The following is a 22,167-nucleotide window of genomic DNA, read 5'->3' on the forward strand; positions in this document are numbered from 1 at the left end:
GGATATGCAGCTCATTTACATTTAAAGTGGTACAGACCAAAACAGCTCTTTTTAAAACAGGCCCCAAAAATGACATTTTCAAATGGTTATAATAAATTAACTGTGGGGTACTTTGTGCTGAAACTTCACAAATACATTCTGTGGACACCCAAGACCAATATTACATCTTGTAAAAAGGGGCATAATAGGTGCCCTTTAACATATATCATGGAAATAACAAATCCCCCCGAAGCAAAACAAATAATTACCTGTTCAGCAGAAAGAACGCAACCTCGGCATCGCTTTTCATCACTTTTGCTCCCTCAGTTGTCTCCACCATTCAAATGCTGCAATGTTGACGCGAGTTTGTCCTCTGGCTTTATCCAGTGCCTGTTTCGTTGCAGCCTTTTCTGCCTCCGATTTTCTTTTTTTTAGGCTTTTTATCAGGGCGAGCAGTTACCAGCAAAGCTGGCATTGGTAGATTTTGCTGCATTTTCTCTTCCATTGTGCCGCAAACTCCTGCTTAGTCGGTGTAGTGAGCTGAATGTTTCCGGGAACGGTGACATGTGATGAGTGCACGCAGGGCAGCGCGCGCAGTGGGGCTCGGGCACGAGACATGAAGGCATCTGATTGGTTCTTTACATTCGCACCGAATGGCAGTGATTGGTCAGAGTTTTTACTGTCCTGCAGCTGCTACAGAGGTCTGATTTTTTTCATTCCTTTTTCTGAACACATAATGTATTGACTACTCTCAGGATGGAAGGACCATTTCACCCAGTATAAAAACAAGTAATAAAAACTCAGTGAGTGTTTTAGCGCAATTTTCTGACGTCATGGGATCACAACACTAAGAGATAGTAAATCTTTTTATGTTTTTTTTTTGGTTTGTTTGTTTGTGTGCGTTCCCGAGATTAGACCTTCCTTAACATAATGCCGAAAACCCGAAGTCTCTAGGTGGTCTGGTTGAGGAGGAGATAGAAGTGCAAGATTGGTGCGCACAGACAGAACAGAAATCATGAGTTAACAATCGCAATTTTGTCCGTAGGAAAATTGCGCTAAAAAGTGTTTCTGAACAGGATTACCTACCCTAGTGAGTGAACTTCCATTTTTGGCCATGCAATATAGCCAGTGTTTACTTGGCTGCATGTTAAACGGCCACTTGTGACATCACAATCCAGTAGCTGCCACTTTCTGTACAGTAGAAAACACATTTTCTTGTGTGTTCCAATGGTGTGATGTTGATGTAAAATTTGTAATGGATTTGTGTTTATTGTACATTGTGCCTATCTTTAACATTGTATAAACTTAAATTAAAAATACTTAAATCACAATTACAAAAGTAGCCATTTGTACACTGCATACCCAGATAGCAGGCAGACGTCGATTCAACGTTGATTCTTAGTTGTAAAGGTTAGTATCAATCATCAATCAAATTTCAACGTTGGATCAATCTTTACTATTTATTACGTTGAAAATAAAACATTGATTCAATGTTGAAATGCGGTTGAATGGCGTGTCTGACGTTGATTCAACGTTAATTCGATGAGCAAAGTGATGTTGTTTCAATGTCAGGACTCAGGAGAGACGTCGTTTCCATGTTGGTTCAATGTCAGTTTACTATCTGGGTACTCAAATCTATTTTAAGTAGATCAACTAGGCCTGTCACGATAACAAATTTTCCTGGACGATAAATTGTCCAAGAAATTATCGCGATAAACGATAATATTGCCGTTCTGAGACCATTTTCATCTAATATAATGATAATGGCATAATAATGCAGGTACACCTTTCCAAAGATCTATAAACTTTTATTTCTTAAGAATATTAAACATTGAAAACGGAAAACATTTTAAATATCCACAAAAAATGAACAAAACAACCAAAAACAATAAAAGCAATGGACTCTGTGTCTGTTAACAACAAAATTCACTTGAATAAATACCAAAAACAATAAATAAAATGGATGTAAACAAAATTGCACTTCAAAAATATTAAACATTAGGCTCAGACATAAATAGTGATACATTCCATAACAGGCAAAACAGCCAGTTAGGACCTTTGTAAACAAAAAAAAACAAAAAAAAAACAAAAAAGCCTCAACAGGCCATTTTGCACTGTCCTCCTTCCTGTTACTTTGTCGACTAAACGCCCGAGTGATTGTGTACTGTCGGGAAGACGAGACGCACTTTATTGCATATAGGCTACGCACTGAAAATACTATTACACGCGGGGCTGTTTACACCTGCCCACTTCATGCGTTTTCTCAGATCGGATAGCTATCTGAATTATCAAAACGATTCCATTTACAGCTGCCTGGTGGTCACATGAATGTGTTTTTGCGATACGGATTTAAATCCGATCTTCAATTCCCGCGCTGCAGATTTAGTGCACGTCACAACCGAAAGCAACAGATGAGCTGCATTTTATTGATCCATCATCTAACATTTCAAAATCAAAGACACCAATAAGAGAGAGCAGTAACAGCCCTGGTAAGATAATTTCGTTTCTTAAGAATTTACTTTTAATGATGATGTTTGTGTGTTAAGCGTCTGCGACTTACTTTCACTTTGATGTGCGATAGTTTGCACGTTGGCATGAATAGCTCAGCTGCTCATCTGCGGCGATGCGTGTTCCAGTAGCGTCGTCATATCTGACTATTACATTGCATATAGCCTATAACACGCTCTCACACGTTTATTTTTTTAGCATTTCTGGGAGGAGTAACGTTACACTTTACATATGTGGTTTCAACAACCAGATACATTTACACTTGTTTCGTCTGGAATGCGGCCCAGCTAGACCACCTCCTGAAGTGGCTTGAGCGATCGGATTCAAATCCGTCTCGAATGCGTTTCGGAGGGCATTTACACCTGGTCTTTTCACGATCGGATAGCTATCCCATCTGAGAAAACGCATGAAGTGGCCAGGTGTAAACAGCCGCTTAGGTGTAGAGAGAGAGAGAGAGAGAGAGAGAGAGAGAGAGAGAGAGAGAGAGAGAGAGAGAGAGACGAGGAAAACAATCAAGCATGCAAATGGAAATTATCGCGGCCGGAAAAATTATCGAGCTCATTTTTTTTATCGTGCGATTAATCGATTTATTGACTATCGCGACAGGCCTAAGATCAACATAAGTATGTTTTCTTTAAATACACAAAAACTTAAAAGGACTTGTAGTGTACTTTTTAGAAATATGTTAAAAGTGTGCTTGTTTTTAGCATATTTCTTAAAAGTGTAATTAATCATATATTTATAACCAATGTACTTATAGTGCACTTGTTAGAAATATATTAAAAGTATGCTTGATTTTAGCATATTTCTTAAAAATGTAATTAAGCATATATTTATTACCAATGTACTTATAGTGCACTTGTTAGAAATATATTAAAAGTATGCTTGTTTTTAGCATATTTCTTAAAAGTGTAATTAAGCATATATTTATTACCAATGTACTTATAGTGCACTTGTTAGAAATATGTTAAAAGTATGCTTGCTTTTAAATATATTTTTAGAAAATATACTAAAGTACTATTATTTTAAAGTGTGTTAAAAGTTGTATTATAAAAATAGATAAAAAGCATGATGCTAATATACTTTTAATATATTTAAAGATAGTATATTTTTTTAAAATATATTTGCAATGTACTATTGAAAAAGGGAATATATTTCAAATATAATAAAGTATACTTTTTTTTCACCAGGGAAGACAGGAATGCGAAAACCAGGACACAGGCAGATCAAGAACCAGGAACATAGACAACAGTGGAAATGCTCAGAAATGCAGTGTAACAACAAACAAAACTTGGCAGTGAGTGATGGGGTGAACCAGGCCTATATGGGGTGAGCTAAACAAGATAATGAGACTTATATATTAATTTACGATATATATTCCATTAATAATTCACTGGAATGCATGAAGAATCTCTCATCTTTCTCCTCAAATATTCACGTCTCTTTCCAGGTTTGTTTTCACAGGTAAATACAATTTATAATCTGTCAAAATGACGGATATCACTGAAATAGTATCACGTAATGCTGAACTAAATGAACCTTTTTGATTAAGGCAACATATGTTACATATTACATATATATATATATATATATTACTGCAGTGATATTTAACCCGTCTATTTGGGGTTATTCCTGGTCTGTTGAAAGTACCTTGTTTGTACACTTTTAAATGTCTTTTAATGTTCAATGGTTGAAGGGCGAGTAGAATAATGCGACACTTTTTAAAAACGTATTATTGTGTTCATAGAGCGAGGCGTTCACTGATTGTTTACAGCTTAACTGAAGTTACACCCATAATTCACACAAAGCATCATGTGGTGAAGGAATAAGGTGGATAGAAATATGTAGACCTATATAAAGGATTTCATTTATTTTCAACATCACAAAACGGCAAGGACGATCAATGATTGTCATCAATTGTAATTCACGGGAATGCAAACAAAAGCCAGAATACATTACTTGAAGATAAACAGTGTTGCATAGAGCTATATTAACTTTTTGTCCGGAGACATCAGTAACAGAAAGTAAACCTGTGTCTTTAAGCATGCAGTCGTCATTAGGCTCCTCCCCTTCACAGAGAACTGATATAAATAACAGCGATGAAATAAAACTGAACAAAGCTGAAGAGATATATACTGATCAGCACATCTGAAAGGTAGGATTAAACTTTCAGAATTGCCTTTTAGCATGAAAAATACAAAATGCAATTAGTTTTATAAATAAACCAATAATGCTTTATATGTATTACATTAATAAATAAATTACATTATATTTACATCTTTTTAACACATCCAAATCTCAAACTACAGCTAAAATGAAACTGATTGTATCCAGAACCTGGTTTCTGTCTCTCTGCTGTGGTTTTGCAGTCGGTTCACAGGTAATTATCTCAATGAAAATATAATTGTATATTGTTTGTCTGTTGCTCTGTATGTTCAGAATAGACTGAAATGATATTAGGGCAAGAGATCTAGTGCTACAATATGATTCAACCAACAATCACAGTCTTTCTGTCAGTTTTTAAATATGAAAAGCCTCAAGGCACAGAGGGAATATTCCTGTCATTCCTGTTAGGCAGTGCTTTTCCAACTATAAGATGAAATATGTTGCAGTTCAAGTATTTCTATAGAGATGTGTGTATATACACCACACACTTATACTAATGCTTTGCTTATTTACACAAGGGTAAGTCAATTACCCGGATGGAACCTAATAGAATGGAAATAAACTAGATGTACCGCATCGCGGTACAAAATATGACCGCCGCTCAGGCCTGCACTAGCTTTCCACAAAAATAAATGACGTGGAGTAATTTGGCTGTATTGCGTGTTTATGTATATACCTAAAAAAAGTAATAGTATGTGCATGTCTGTCTGTGTGTGTGTGTGTGTGTGTGTGTGTGTTTGTGTATGTGTGTGTCTGTGTGTGTGTGTGTGTGTGTGTGTCTGTGCGTGTATGTATGTGTGCGTACATGTGTGCGCGTGTGTGTTTGTGTGTCTGTGCATGTGGATTTGTATGTGTGTGTATGGGTGTGTGTCTGTGCGTGTGGATGTCAGTGTGTGTGCATGCTTGCGTTCGTTTGTAATCCTGCATGTGTGTGTGTGACAGTATCATCCTAAACCAGCAACCCTTCGCTCAACAGCACCATCTACAGGCCGATGAGTGTACAGTCACTAAATGTGCACATAAATGAATTTATTTTATACCCCCCCATGGATGAAATTCTACAAAACTTAGCAGAGGATACCCCCAGAGGATGTCATGTTAATCATACACATGAAATATGGTGCAGTTCTGAACATCTCCACTGAAGATAGGGGCGATTAAAGCAGAATAATATTGCATTTTCATTTTTTATGGGAGGGGCGCAAATCACAAATGAGTGATTACGGGCTAGGTTGATGTGGGTCCTTAAGAGTGGGCCCTACATACCATAAAAATTTCTTCATCCTCGGTGCCACGAAATTTTTCCGTAGAAGTGTATAGTGGGGCTACATGGCCACCAAATTTCATGTTCCCCGGTGCTTCGGTGTCCCTGGTATCGTTGACGAATAATTTACGGGGGCCCCAGCGCGGGGGGGGGGGGGGGGGTTGTGGGGAGTGGCCCCCGGGGACCAAACAAAATTTTTCCGTAAAAGTCTAGTAGACCAACATACCATAAAAATTTCTTCATCCCCGCTGCCACGGTTCAGGTAGTTATTTAGGAAAAACTGCATTTTTTGGGGTTTGGGGGGGCCCAGCGCGGGGGGGGGAGTGGCCCCCAGGGACCAAACGAAATTTTTCCGTAGAAGTCTAGTGGGGCTACATGCCCACCAAATTTCATGTTCCCCGGTGTTTCGGTGTCCCTGGTATCGTTGACGAAAATTTACGGGGGCCCCAGCGCGGAGGGGGAAGTGGCCCCCGGGGACCAAACGAAATTTTTCCGTAAAAGTCTAGTAGACCAACATACCATAAACATTTCTTCATCCTCGGTGCCACGGTTCAGGTAGTTATTTAGGAAAAACTGCATGTTTTTGGGTTTGGGGGGGCCCAGCGCGGGGGGGGGGGAGTGGCCCCCGGGGACCAAACGAAATTTTTCCTTAGAAGTCTAGTGGGGCTACATGCCCACCAAATTTCATGTTCCCAGGTGCTTCGGTGTCCCTGGTATCGTTGACGAAAAATTTACGGGGGCCCCAGCGCGGGGGGGGAAGTGGCCCCCGGGGACCAAACGAAATTTTTCCATAAAAGTCTAGTAGACCAACATACCATAAACATTTCTTCATCCTCGGTGCCACGGTTCAGGTAGTTATTTAGGAAAAACTGCATTTTTTTGGGTTTGGGGGGGCCCAGCACGGGGGGGGGGCAGCACGGGGGGGGGGAGTGGCCCCCGGGGACCAAACGAAATTTTTCCGTATAAGTCTAGTGGGGCTACATGCCCACCAAATTTCATGTTCCCCAGTGTTTCGGTGTCCCTGGTATCGTTGACGAAAAATTTACGGGGGCCCCAGCGCAGGGGGGGGGGAGTGGCCCCCGGGGACCAAACGAAATTTTTCCGTAAAAGTCTAGTAGACCAACATACCATAAGAATTTCTTCATCCTCGGTGCCACGGTTCAGGTAGTTATTTAGGAAAAACTGCATTTTTTGGGTTTGGGGGGGCCCAGCGCGGGGGGGGAGTGGCCCCCGGGGACCAAACGAAATTTTTCCTTAGAAGTCTAGTGGGGCTACATGCCCACCAAATTTCATGTTCCCCGGTGCTTCGGTGTCCCTGGTATCGTTGACGAAAAATTTACGGGGGACCCAGCGCGGGGGGGGGGGGGGAAGTGGCCCCCGGGGACCAAACGAAATTTTTCCGTAAAAGTCTAGTGGGGCTACATGCCCACCAAATTTCATGTTCCCCGGTGCTTCGGTGTCCCTGGTATCGTTGACGAAAAATTTACGAGGGCCCCAGCGCGGGGGTGGGGGTGGGGGGGGGGGTTGGGGTTGGGGAGTGGCCCCCGGGGACCAAACGAAATTTTTCCGTAAAAGTCTAGTAGACCAACATACCATAAAAATTTCTTCATCCTCGGTGCCACGGTTCAGGTAGTTATTTAGGAAAAACTGCATTTTTTTGGGTTTGGGGGGGCCCAGCGCGGGGGGGGAGTGGCCCCCGGGGACCAAACGAAATTTTTCCTTAGAAGTCTAGTGGGGCTACATGCCCACCAAATTTCATGTTCCCCGGTGCTTCGGTGTCCCTGGTATCGTTGACGAAAAATTTACGGGGGCCCCAGCGCAGGGGGGGGGGAAGTGGCCCCCGGGGACCAAACGAAATTATCGTTATCGTTGGTATCATTGACGAAAAATTCAGTAAGGTGACAAAAAAAAAAAAAAAAAACTTTGACAATCCCTATATGAGGCGGTCATAATAACTAGAGTTTGCTCAGTGAGAAATTAGTAGTTATCTGAGGGTGTCAACTTAATGTTCATTTTCATATGTTCATCATCTTTAGGATTTTTAAGATTCTTGTTGATATTTTGTAATTTCATCAAACAGCATAAAATCTCTTAAAGTGTAAGTTGCAGGTTAACCACCACAGCCAATTATTGTGTAAATTAAAGTGCTCTATATGTATATATTTAATTATTTCTGTCTTAAAATGTGTTAAAATAACATTTATTGGGGTTTCTTCGAAGGTAGCGTGTTTTTTCAGTTACTGGGTGATGACGTCACAAGAGGAACTCGCAACCCATACTCTGCTAGATTCCTACTGTATTATGGTATTTGGAGAACGACTGAGGATGTGGGAAACCATCAAATTAACCGGTCAGGCGTGAGAGAGGGGAGCCATGGCACTCAAAGAGTTATTAATGCTTGGTGTGAGGAGAATGAGTGGAGGGTTGGCCAGGTTTCCTAACGTTTGCTACGTTAGAGCTAGTCTAACCTGGTGCAAACTTAACCCGGATAATATAATGGAACAAGCAAGTCTTTTCAAAATATTGCCGTCATGTAGAATAGCAAGGAGGGACAACGACTGAAGACATTATTTACTTACAGTAAGTCAGTCCAAATCAGAGCTGTAACGTTAGAGATGCACACACTGCACAGGCATCAATCGCTAGTCTCATCGACGCCTCAAACGTCATGTAATACCCTTCCTCAATCCACGCGTTATCAATTTCTCACGATTTAATTAGCGATGTTTATTGTCAGAAAAGAAAACGAGAGATTTATGTCCCCATCACTGTGTTTGTGTGGGCTTGGGCTATGCCACCCAGTTGAGCAGTGGAGAGAGTGTGCTGCCGTGAGGTGAACGCGTTTTGGAGTTTAGTGGAACAGCTCGACCTGCGACCGGCTGATCTGACGTGCCTGAACCCGTTTGTTTTGCGAATAGCTTATTCTCATTTCAGGCAGGATCACGGTCCCCTTGAAGTCAGCACACACGAGTATGTTTACAATGGAGTTATTTTATCCATTTTTTTTTTTTTTTCAAATAAAACATACAACCAACTTTTCTTTAGTTATGTAAGGCATCTATAGCTGCTAGCGTACGGTAACTCTACTAGTGAGTTCCTCTTATGACGTCACACCCCATCTAGTGGAAGGGAGCGGGAGCGGTTAAAACCACTGTTAAAAGTGCCAACTTTTCATATTATATCAGCATTTTGGTATAAAAAAACAATGGTGGGCGGTTCTTATCTTTATGTTTAACCCTTTAAGGTACTACTCAACCGTTTGGTAGACCACACTTTAAATCACTATATTTAATTGAAAAATGCATCAAGCTTAACTTAACCTGAATGAGCCATCTCTATCGTTTGGTGTAGTTGTGCAATGCTAAAACAATCCACTAGATGGCACTGTGTCTGTGAGCAGCATGCCTTTTCAGTGTTCCTTCAAACAGCACGTGACACAGCGAAAATTTACTCATCCTTTGATGACGCATATTGGCGGGACTTTTAAAGGTAAAACTATTTTGTTGACATATTATTGTTTCAGAGGAGTTGTTAAACAGAATTATGTAACTTAATTAAACAAAAATAAGTCTTATAAGGGTCAAATATTTTTTTCAAAACATGCTCTACCAAAACGGTTGAGTTGTCATTTTATGGTAGAGAAGCTAGCTAATGTTGGTCAAATTAGCTAATGTTGGTCAAATTAGCTAATGTTGGTAAAATTAGCTATTTACAATGAACAAAAGGGTTAGTGTTGTTAAAATGATTAATTTAATATTATTCAATTACATATTTGATGAAAAATATTTGATCAATATCATTTTTTCACCATTTCTGGGAGAGCGGGCACAAGTAACACTTTTTGACTTTCTCAGTTTGTGTAAATCTACTTATGGTTCAGAGTAGGGCTGTCACGATGTTAGATTTTTCACACCACGGTTATTGTGGCCAAAAGAATTCACAATATCGATATATTGCGATATTTATAGAATCTATGGGGGGGGGGGGTAGTTATCGGTCAAATTCATTTTTACTTTGTTTATATAGTTTTTCTTTTTTACCCAACAAACATAAGGATACTGATAAACACAAGGCACATGCATTTTTACTTCTTGCGTACTCAATCTATTGCAAATTTTTGTGAAGGAAGACAAGCATGTCAAGTTTATCTGGTTTCAAACTGAAGCCAAACACTGTCTTAAGGTTTCCTGAAGAACTGAAAAGCTCTTAAACCTGTTGTTGCACTGGCGCCAATAAAGTCATGCAGATAGCAGATTTGAATAAAAAAATCAAGTGCAAATACAAATACAAAAATAAGATGAGTAAAGAAAATGGGGTTCTTAATTTTAATAATCACCCTTTATTAAATATATGAACACAGAAACCCCCTGTTAACAGGTTAATGTCACGTTTCCCATTCCATGATGACTAGTAAAATAATAGCCGCGTCGCGTCTATGACAACTCGAGGTATCGCACACCGGACACGCACTTTCTCAGTTTATGGCGAGCAATATCATTATGTTTAAGGACATTATGGAATTGAGATAATGTCTGTACTATGTTATGATTGTACTGTACAATTAAATACAATAGTTGCTGAGTCTGTGATCTGAACACTTTTTTCTGCGCTCTGTGTCGCGGCAGGATTTTCAACAAGGTCCTGAGCCGTTGCTGGGCGCCGCGGACAGACGGCGAATAGAACCGCGCTGTGCTTCTCGTCCGGTGTGTGTACACTCATACAGAATGTGTTCGAATTTTAAAGACGTGGCGCTGCGCTTCTCGTCCGGTGTGCGACCACCTCTAAGGTGCTGTTTTCTTTGAAGCCGACGAACTCTGTTGTTAATACTGGCGAGCTTACTTTTTTTGGGTGTGGACAGAGTGTTTCAATCTAGCTGGGCGCGGACGAGCGCTGCGTCTAGAAAACGCCAATATCGCCAATACCGGTATATTGTATTGCTCTAAATTAACACAATGTCGATATTTCATGCTTTGAATATCACGATTATCGTCAATACCGGTATATTGCGACACCCCTAGTTCAGAGTATTTATTTTTTCCCACATTAATTTCCCACATGTCTAGTACAATTATGTGGTTTTGTTTTATTAATACAGTATATACTTTTTTTCTTGATATACCCCGAAAGAATGGAGGTGAAATGTGACAACATGCCCCATAGGTGGGGTACATTGTAACATGTGAGGGGCACATTGTAACATGACCATAAAACAGCTTAAAATGTTATCTGATCTTATAAAAAAATATACAAGACAGACTAAAATATTTTCTAAATAAAATACCATTATTAACTTTTTCATATAAAATAATGCCATTTATTACGGAGCCCCCCTAGTCCCACTTTGTCAAAAAAAAACATAACTATCTTGTGGCCTCAAGATACTAACTCGTGGCCTCAGGATACTATCTCGTGGCCTCAAGATAGTATCTCGTGGCCTCAGGATAGTATCTCGTGGCCTCAGGATAGTATCTCGTGGCCTCAGGATAGTATCTCGTGGCCTCAGGATAGTAACTCGTGGCCTCAGGATACTAACTCGTGGCCTCAGGATACTAACTCGTGGCCTCAGGATACTATCTCGTGGCCTCAGGATACTATCTCGTGGCCTCAGGATACTATCTCGTGGCCTCAGGATACTATCTCGTGGCCTCAGGATACTATCTCGTGGCCTCAGGATACTATCTCGTGGCCTCAGGATACTAATTTGTCGCCTCAGGATACTATCTCGTTGCCTCAGGATACTAGCTCGTGGCCTCAGGATACTAACTCGTGGCCTCAGGATACTAACTCGTGGCCTCAGGATACTAACTCGTGGCCTCAGGATACTATCTCGTGGCCTCAGGATACTAACTCGTGGCCTCAGGATACTAACTCGTGGCCTCAGGATACTAACTCGTGGCCTCAGGATACTAACTCGTGGCCTCAGGATACTAACTCGTGGCCTCAGGATACTAACTCGTGGCCTCAGGATACTATCTCGTGGCCTCAGGATACTATCTCGTGGCCTCAGGATACTAACTCGTGGCCTCAGGATACTATCTCGTGGCCTCAGGATACTATCTCGTGGCCTCAGGATACTATCTCGTGGCCTCAGGATAGTAACTCGTGGCCTCAGGATACTAACTCGTGGCCTCAGGATACTAACTCGTGGCCTCATGATACTATCTCGTCGCCTCAAGATACTATCTCGTGGCCTCAGGATACTATCTCGTGGCCTCAAGATAGTAACTCGTGGCCTCAAGATAGTATCTCGTGGCCTCAAGATAGTAACTCGTGGCCTCAGGATACTATCTCGTGGCCTCAAGATAGTAACTCGTGGCCTCAAGATAGTAACTCGTGGCCTCAAGATAGTATCTCGTGGCCTCAAGATAGTAACTCGTGGCCTCAGGATACTATCTCGTGGCCTCAGGATAGTAACTCGTGGCCTCAAGATAATAACTCGTGGCCTCAAGGTAGTAACTCGTGGCCTCAAGATAGTAACTCGTGGCCTCAAGATAGTATCTCGTGGCCTCAGGATACTATCTCGTGGCCTCAAGATAGTAACTCGTGGCCACAAGATAGTAACTCGTGGCCTTAAGATACTATCTCGTGGCCTCAAGATACAAATTTTTTTTGACAAAGTGGGACTGGGGGGGCTCTGTACTAATCAAATCTTGGGTGAAGTTTTACACACACACACACACACACACACACACACTCACACATACACACACACACACACACACACACACTTGATATGTTTGGAGCCATCAATAGCAGCCATCAGATTTTTTATTGGTCAAGAAATTGCACTTAATATGACTTGTTCTGAATTTTGTTCTTTTATTATGAACAGACATCTCAACCGTTTGGTAGAGGACTGTATCTAAAATACTGTAGGGTCTAATTTAAAAAAAAAATTATTGTTGTTATTGTTATCATAATTGAATAAAAAATGCAAAGAAATAATTTTTCCTTTGCTTTTTTCATGGTGCGTACCTTAAAGGGTTAATAAACACATTGCATTATCTTCGTGAAAATTTTAACCTGCAACTTACACTTTAAATAATCCAACAAATCGTCACAGAATTCACTCCACTGCTAATACACATATTAAAGGTCCCATTGCTTGAAAATTTCACTTTATGAGGTTTTTTAACATTAATATGAGTTCCCCTAGCCTACCTATGGTCCCCCAGTGGCTAGATGTTTTGGTGGGTGTAAACCAAGCCCTGGGTATTTTTGTGAAAATGAAAGATCAGACGGGCGAATCTAGAAATCTTCCCTTTATGTCATCATAAGGGGAAAGGTCAACTCCACTTTCTCTTCTTTGCCCGCAAAAAGAATTTGGCCGTCCATGAGAAAATGAGATGTGCGAGCGCGATATTAGTTTGTCCTCGAAAGACATCATGGCTTGCAAACGAGCGGAGCATAGCAGTTGCTCAGTGTTTGGATGTACAAATGAACACAAAGGTATTTTTTAGTTCCTTCATCCGAGCCTCTGAAGAACCAGTGGGTTATGAGAACTTCTGATGTGTAATTGTTCAAGTTCAGACAGATTATCTTTCTCTCAAAGTCGTTCAATACTGTTTATGCATCAGTAAATCAAGCCAGTGACTAAACGATCAACTTCACGTCATTTCTCTTAGTAGGATGAAATTAATCTTAGGCTACTTAAACTGTGATTAATATACAGATAGCGATCAAAGATCAATCCCTTTCCAATCGCCCAAGCTGTCAATCACACAGCACGAGTTTATCTGGACACTTGCCAAAACTCGTTATGAAATCAATGATGCGCTGCACAACGAAGCTCTTACTGTACTTACCTCATGTTTGCATTGGTGAAAGCATTAGTGAGAGAGCAGAAACTGCTTTGCAATGATAAGATCTTCATTCACGTGATCAACAGACTGTCATCTGCTCAATGCTCATCACTGCAACCTTTTATGTGATGGGAATAGATCTAAATACTTGGGCGTTTACACTGAAGTCTCACAGCAGCCAATCACAGCAATGGGCGTTTACACTGAAGTCTCACACAGACACGCCCCTTCAAACAGAGTGTTCAAATCAGAGGCTAAAATCAGGCTAAGAAATATGCCTTTTATTTCTAAATTATAACAACTTTTGATCTAAAAAACATACTAACATTATAAGGGCACCCCAGGAAACATTATAAAATAATAAAATAATCCATGCAATGGGTAGCCTGACAAGCTACATCAAGATGTTAGGTCTGGCAACTCACCATAGACACGGCTCAATCCGAGGGCCGGGATAAACGGCTGTCTTTCAAATTCCCTCTGCACGCAATAGGACAGCGCTTCAACCAACCAGAGTGTTTTCCCAACAGCGGAGCTAGTTGATAGATTCAACTTTTGCCATATCTGGCCGGCAAAACTACGAAAACATCTTCCTTTTTTAAAGAATGACTTAAGTGCCGATTCGAAAGACTGTTCTCCAGCAGCCGTCATTCTTTGTTTTTAAGTAGCAGGGAACCGTCACAACTCTGTCGTCATATGTTAAGCCCGCCCCGCCTACTCTATAAGCGACGTGATTGGCCTGACCCAATTTAGGTTTTTGCAGCTCGAAAGTCTATGGAGAGTTGCTAGACTGCCCTGGCTGCAAAATACATTTCACTACCGCTAGGGTGCGTCTAGATTTCTAGGCTATATGGGACCTTTAAAAGTGAAATTAGGACACTTTTTTTGATAAAAACATTTTGAAGAGAGAGAAAAAAAAAACTTAATTAACAAGATTTTTATTTTAAAACTGCATCTGCTCACCATAACAGGGACATTATTTAAAATTCTCTCACATTCACTTAAACATTATAAAATGAAACGACTAATAAAAAACGCCTCGGTTACGACTGTAACCTCGGTTCCCTGAAGAGGGAACGAGCGTTGCGTCGAGTTTGACGCTATGGGAACGCTTTGCGTGATGATGTCTTGAAGCACATGTAAAATCAGCCCAATGGCGTGGCGGAACGTCAGAGGCGGGTGACGTCACGTACCAGGAAACTATAAAGCTGGCTCGAAAACAGAAAACGAAAGCTTCGTAAAGTCTGAAGTCGTGCTGACAGGCATGAAGGAGATATGGCAAGGTGACGCAACGCTCGTTCCCTCTTCAGGGAACCGAGGTTACAGTCGTAACCGAGGCGTTCCCTTTCAAGGGAACTCGCGTTGCGTCGAGTTTGACGCTATGGGAACGTCTATACCAACGCCACCATAGTTACAAATGTCTGTCCTGTGTGAAATCATAAAGAGCAGCACTAGGATGACAGGACCTGAGACCCTGGTGTGGAGTCCAGGTCCAGAGAGTAAAATCTGACGAAAGTGTGCGGAAAGGACCAGCCCGCCGCAGCACAAACGTCCTGTAAGGAAACTCCTGATATAAAGGCCTTGGAGGCCGCCATACTCCTAGTAGAGTGCGACCGGACAGCCATAGGAGCAGGCTGTCCAGCCGCTACATAAGCAAGCGAAATAGCCTCAACTACCCACTTGCTCATGCTTTTCTTAGACACTGGAGACCCCTTGATAGGGGACCCAAAGCACACAAATAATTGATCACTTTTACGCCACAGGGCAGCTCTGTGGACATAAGCGTCTAACGCCCGGAATGGGCAAAGCAAATATAGTCTCCTGGTCCGAATTCTGAAAGGGAGGAGGACAGAAGGCCTGCAGTACAAAAGGTCTGGCCACGCTAGTAGGAACCTAGGGGATATAATAGGCTCAAAGGGGGCCAGGGAAAGGCCTTGCAGCGCAAAGGACAAATCCCACGGAGGCACCCTAGAGCGAACTGCAGGCCTCAGCCTCCAGGTGCCACGAAGGAAATGAGATACCAGAGGGTCTTTCCCCACAGACATTCCATCCAAAGGAATGTGGTAAGCACTTATGGCCGCCACATAAACCTTTAAAGTGGACGGGGTCAGACCTGCAGTGAACCGGTCCTGCAGGAACTCCATCACTGTACCAACTGGGCAGTCAACTGGGTCCAACCGACAGTCACTACACCAAGAAGTGAAAATTCTCCACTTCAGGGCATAAAGTTTCCTCGTGGAGGGAGCTCTGGACTGTAGAATGGTCTCAACAACCTCAGTTGAGAGACCTGAGTCTATGAGCTGGGCCCCCTCAGAGGCCAAGCCCACAGGTTCCACAGTTCTGGTCGAGGGTGAAATATCGAGCCCTCTGCCTGGGACAGAAGGTCCCTCCTGACGGGTAGCTCCAGAGGAGGCCCGTCGAGGAGAGACACAAGATCGGGAAACAATACTCTGCCCGGCCAGCGCGGGGCTAAGAAGTAGATGGACCCGGTCCCTGCGAACTCTTTCCAGAACTCCCGGGAGCAGAGCAACTGGGGGAAAAGCGTACAGACGTAGCCTCGGCCACGTCTGTACCATAGCATCCAGTCCCAGAGGAGCTGGATGTGTGAGGGAGAACCAAAGTGGACAGTGAGACGTCTCTCGAGACGCAAACACACGGCCAAACTCCCTCCATATGAACTCCACCACCTCGGGGTGGAGCCTCCATTCCCCGGGCCTCAGCCCCTGTCTCGACAGAGTGTCTGCTCCTATATTCTGGACCCCGAGGAAGTAAGCTGCCCTGAGAGACAGCAGCTTCCCCTGGGACCACAAGAGGATATGGCGTGCCAGATTGCATAATGGGCACGAGCGCAAACCCCCTCGGTGATAGATTTAGACCAAACTAAATATGATACCCTTTTCCTACGGTCTCTGCAGGACCCAACGAGAAACATTTGGCAGTAGCTTCCACGCTGCCAAAGATTCTACTAGAGGTATCAGTCTCTCGAGACTGACTTCAGGTTTTGTTGTTGAGTAGTCGGTTCGTCGCCCTGTAACGGCGCACCGGCAGGGAACGACTGAACGGACTGCTCTAACACCCTCCTCAGAGGGGGCGGGCATCCCGAGGCCACTACGTTTCCGGGTGGTCCTTGAGATATGTGCTCGCTGGAGACCGCTGCACCCTGAAGCACCGGAGGTGGCAGGGTTAGCAGAAGAGAAGAGAGACGGGCACCATAAAAGAGGTGTTAACCACTCTACTTCGTGATATGCCATAAATGATTGAGATGAGCGACCCACTAGAATCGTTCCCCAGCCCGTGAGGGAAGCATCCATCGTTAGCAGTTTGCGACGACAAAGAGCTCCCAGCACTGGGCCTTGGGATAGGAACCAAGGTTTCTTCCACATAACCAAGGCACGTAGGCATCGCCGCGTGAACTTGATTGTGCGAAATGGGTTGCCCCTCGGGGAAAACCCCCTGGTCCTGAGCCACCACTGCAGGGGCCTCATGTGTAGCAGTCCAAAAGGTATCCCGTTGGAAGCTGCTGCCATGAGACCCAACAGTCTCTGAAACTGTTTGACAGTAAGTAGCTGGCCTAGCTTTACACTCTTCACAGCTGCAAGGATAGATTCTAAACGTGGCGGTGACAGGCGCGCCTGCATCGACACTGAATCCAAAACCACGCCTAAGAAAGTGGTCCTCTGGAGTGGAGAAAGCACACTCTTCTTGGCGTTCAGCCGTAACCCCAACTCTTTCATATGGGCGAGAACAACATCTCGATGTTGAACCGCCAACTGATGCGACTGAGCTAAAATCAACCAATCGTCGATGTAGTTCATGATGCGAATACCCTGGAGGCGCAGAGGCGCCAGAGCTGCATCCACGCATTTGGTGAAAGTGCGGGGTGATAAAGCCAGGCCGAATGGAAGAACTCGATATTGGTATGCTTTGCCCCCGAAAGCAAACCTCAGGAACTTCCAGTGACATGGACGGATGGAAATATGCATCCTTGAGATCTATCGTGACAAACCAGTCCTCGGACCTGATTTGTGGCACGATTTGTCTCAAAGTCAACATTTTGAACTTGAGCTGGATGACAGACTCATTCAGAACTCGAAGATCTAAAATGGGACGCAATCCCCCGTCCTTTTTTGGAACTATGAAATACCGACTGTAAAACCCGGTTTCCCTGTTGGAGGGAGGTACATATTCTATGGCCCCCTTCTCTAACAGAGTGTTTACTTCTTGTTCCATAACCAGAACCTGCTTGGGGTCCACCACGGTGGGTAGGACCCCCATAAACCGAGGTGGGCGAGAACCAAACTGTATTTGGAACCCTTTCCCTACGGTCTGCAGGACCCAACGAGAAACATTTGGCAGTAGCTTCCACGCTGCCAAAGATTCTACTAGAGGTATCAGTCTCTCGAGACTGACTTCTGGATTTTGTTGTTGTTGAGTAGTCGGTTCGTCGCCCTGTAACGGCGCACCGGCAGGGAACGACTGAACAGACTGCTCTAACACCCTCCTCAGAGGGGGCGGGCATCCCGAGGCCACTACGTTTCCGGGTGGTCCTTGAGATATGTGCTCTCCGGAGACCGCTGTGCCCTGAAGCACCGGAGGTGGCAGGGTTGGCAGAACGGTCCCCTGAGGGCACCGAAGAGAGACGGGCACCATAAAAAGAGGTGTTAACCGCTCTACTTCGGGGGGGGGGGACTACCCTCATGGTCCTGAGCCCTCGGGCGCCAGGATCTTTTTCCCACAGCCTTCTTGGCGATAATAACGGTCCTCAGATCCGCTCTACCCTTCGAAGGCTGGGGTTGAGAACGTCCTCCCTGTCCCCGAGATCTTTGCGGGGGAGCACGGGAGGAAACGCTCTGCTTTTTAGATGCCCTATGGGAGCTCGAGGTCTGAGGCTGTTCCCGCACAGCAGCCTCAGGATGTGAGCAACGGGGGAGCAATTTTTGGCACGCTGCAGCGTGTTTAGAAGCCTCTTGGAATTTCTCAACTGCAGTATATAAACAGCATTGCCAAATAACTCAGACGTAGAAAGGAGAGAATCATAAAAAAAATATATATATATCTTTTTTTTTTTTTTTTTTTTTTGTGTGTTTAATGATGCTCAAATTGAGCTCACACACCACATCTGGGCCAATACCCCCGCCCTCAGTGAGATCTCCCAATAATGCCACCTGATAAGCCTGCAGCAAAGACATCAAGTGTAAAAATGCTGCAGCCTGACCAGACGCGGAATAAGCCCTGCCCCCCAGAGAAGATGCAACTCTGAGGGGCTTATTAGGCAATACCGAAATTTTTAGGGAAGATGCCGACGCTGGAGAGAGAGAGCTCGCAAGCGTCTCTTCCACCTTTGGCATCTCCCCATAACCATTTTCTTTATAACCAGAAATAGAAGAATAATTCGAAGTTTGTGAATTAAAAACTCTATATAAAACTGGCTTATCCCACGATCTCGACACCTCAGTGTGGAGATCGGGGAAAAACGGAAGATTTCGGCGTTGTGATTGTGCACGTGAGGGCAGAAAGCGTTCGTCAAATCATATATTTATTTATTTATTTTGAACGAACGTCCCAACCACTGTTCTTGTCACTACATCCAGCAATTCTTCAAATGCATGAGACTGAGGTGGGGCATCCTCAGACTCAGCCTCAACACTAACAACATCCAGATCCTCAGAACTGAATAATTGCAGTGTTTGTGCCATCATCAGGGCGGAAGAAACCGCCGCGCGTGCTTCCGAACCCTGATGAGTGACATCGGGTCTATCAGATAAGGGCTGAGATAGGGCAGAGCCCGTCTCAGACCCCGCTGATAGATCCATTTGCGAACCCCAGGACTGAGATCGCCGCTGTGCCTCGGCAGCAGCGGGACTCGAGCCCTGGGGGACGCGAGCTTCCCGGAAGAAACTCAGCCGGGATCGGAGCGAGTGCACACAGTCAGCACCCTCGAGTGTTGACTGGGCATGCTCCTCTCCCAAACAAACAATGCACAGAGCGTGAGTGTCTCTACCCGTAATAAAACGCGGGCAGGGATGCACAAACATTCTGAACTGTTCGCTGGACATAATTGCTTTCAGTGACAAGACAACAATAAATAGACAAAGACAGATTTCACATAGAGCGCTACTGAAGACACAGAAGCTTTCGTTTTCTGTTTTCGAGCCAGCTTTATAGTTTCCTGGTACGTGACGTCACCCGCCTCTGACGTTCCGCCACGCCATTGGGCTGATTTTACATGTGCTTCAAGACATCATCACGCAAAGCGTTCCCATAGCGTCAAACTCGACGCAACGCGAGTTCCCTTGAAAGGGAACTGTTTTCATGCAATGATGACGGGGATGTCCTAATACCTCTTTCACCAGGGTCAGTTGTTATACTATTAAAAAAACATGGACATCAGTTTATTTTTTGTATTTTTTTTTTTTTTTCCAGTATTTATTTGTTTTGTTAATAAAATTAATAGAATTTACTTGTCCGAAATGATTTGCATACCATCTACTTTCAACCCCTTTCCTCAAATCCACTTTTTGCAGATTAGGACGACTGAGACCGAAACTTCCCTCAATCAATATGGTCTTGAAGAAAATGAGATTGGTAAAAATCATTATCCTATCCTCTATTTGTGGTTCTTTTTTGAGCTTTTGTGCTTTGTATGCATAAACAAAACATAGCTTTAATTTAAAATGAAATTATTTTATCTGTCATGAATAACAGAAAATCAATAATAAGCCTTGAATGTGTGATTTGTGTTGTTTAACAGAACAAAAAGGTGAGCTCCGGATTGTCCTGGTTGGAAAGACTGGCGTTGGGAAAAGTGCCACTGGAAACACAATCCTGGGAGAAAAAGTCTTCAAATCACATCTTTCACCTTTATCTGTAACCCAAGAGTCTAAAAAGCAATTTAGGATTATTAATGGAAGAAAAATTTCAGTTATTGACACTCCTGGTGTTTGTGACACAGGTTTGAGTGTAGAAGAGGTAGAGAGAGGAATTAAGATGTGTATATCATATTCTGCTCCTGGTCCGCATGCCATTCTAATTGTTATTAAATTGGAAAGACACACAGAAGAAAATGCAAAAGCAATAGAATACATTGAAAGATTATTTGGTAAAAATGCATTAAATTACACCATGGTACTGTTCACTCATGGAGATCAACTAGAAGGGCAGGACATTAAAACATTTGTGGACAGCAGTCCAAAATTACACGCATTTGTCCAGAGATGCAGAGGACAATATTTTGTGATTGATAATAAGAAGAAGGATTCAGACCAGGTTATGCAGCTGCTACACAAGATTGATGAAATGGTCCTTGATAATGGTGGAGATTATTACACTAATGAAATGCTTCAGGAGGCAGAGAGAGCCATTGAGGAAAAGAAACAACGGATCCTGAAAGAAAATGAAGAACAGCGAAAGAGGGAATTTGAGGCTCTAAAGTACCAATTTCAAGGGGAACAACTAGAGAAAATGCAAGCAGAATTAGCAAAGAATCATGTGGAAATGGAAAAGTATCGAGTGGAAATGGCAAGATTACAAGCTGAGCTAAACAATGGTTTCCTTCACAATATAGTAAAGGGGATCACGGATGTCGTCAAATTTGTTTTCAATATAGAGTAAATGTTTAGTTTCATTCCATTATCCCAATGTATGATCTTCACTAAGATATCTCACTATAAGGTTTTAAGGTTTTAAAACAATTTAGTTTAAAACGTGGTATTGATAATTTAAAGGTCTGATTCTGCTGAAACATCCAAAAATTGAAGAGAGAAACTAAAATTCCTGAATTTTTCGATTGTACTGTATTCCTCACCAAGCTATAAATAAAGACTGTCTACTTTCAAATGTAGAGGACGAAAGGCTTAGCTTGTTCAAATGCATTTATAATGTCTCCTATTTAATTGTACAACTGTTATATCTGCCTTTCAACAGAAGGTATTACACTGTAAATATTGTACTCTTTATTAGCTTTATGTAAACAGTCATTCTGTGATAGTTGGTGTCTTTTTTTTCAGTTTGAATATTGAATATGATTTTTATGTAGCATATGCAACAGTTACTGTATGTAACAGAGGTCTGCTATATACTTGCTTTGTGAGTAAAACTCATTTTAAACTGAACGCTGGAGTCTTTAGTCTTTACCCTCCTTGTTAAAGCACCTGGAAGACAAGGACCAGGTTCGAGTAAGACCTGGGTGAGGTATATATATATATATATATATATATATATATATATATATATATATACATATATGAAGCATGTAAGTGTTCGCTATCTATACACATTATCAGAGGTAGGAAACACTAGTGTGTCAGTAAAGCAGCAGAGCAGGATTAATATACAGTTCTACCAGAAAGACTCGGGAGAGTTATTTCAATAAACCATACATTTATTGACAGCTCAGCAAGCTGATAAACTACAAAGTCATTTGGCGTAGGCCCCGTCCGTAGTGCATAA

The 22,167-nt window shown here is 42.8% G+C and overlaps 1 protein-coding gene across 1 annotated transcript; it reads left to right on the plus strand.

Moving 5' to 3' along the window:
* The first annotated feature begins 4,564 nt into the window (after positions 1 to 4,564).
* LOC307144476 (GTPase IMAP family member 9-like) lies at positions 4,565 to 21,828 on the plus strand. Its single transcript, XM_079846873.1, has 4 exons — positions 4,565 to 4,642; positions 4,797 to 4,867; positions 20,244 to 20,304; positions 20,471 to 21,828. The coding sequence occupies exons 2-4, from the start codon at positions 4,802 to 4,804 to the stop codon at positions 21,328 to 21,330; spliced, it is 987 nt and encodes a 328-aa protein (XP_079702999.1). The 5' UTR covers positions 4,565 to 4,642; positions 4,797 to 4,801; the 3' UTR covers positions 21,331 to 21,828.
* The last annotated feature ends 339 nt before the right edge of the window (positions 21,829 to 22,167 follow it).

This window comes from Squalius cephalus, assembly GCF_949319135.1.
Source record: "Squalius cephalus genome assembly, chromosome: 17".
NCBI classification, from domain to species: Eukaryota; Metazoa; Chordata; class Actinopteri; order Cypriniformes; family Leuciscidae; genus Squalius; species Squalius cephalus.

Excerpts from the sequence above, each read along its gene's own strand:
- LOC307144476 (XM_079846873.1), top strand. The coding sequence starts at position 4,802 with ATGAAACTGATTGTATCCAGAACCTGGTTTCTGTCTCTCTGCTGTGGT. Across the intron at positions 4,868-20,243 it reads GTTTTGCAGTCGGTTCACAG|ATTAGGACGACTGAGACCGA; the intron begins GTAATTATCTCA and ends CACTTTTTGCAG. Across the intron at positions 20,305-20,470 it reads TCTTGAAGAAAATGAGATTG|AACAAAAAGGTGAGCTCCGG; the intron begins GTAAAAATCATT and ends GTTGTTTAACAG.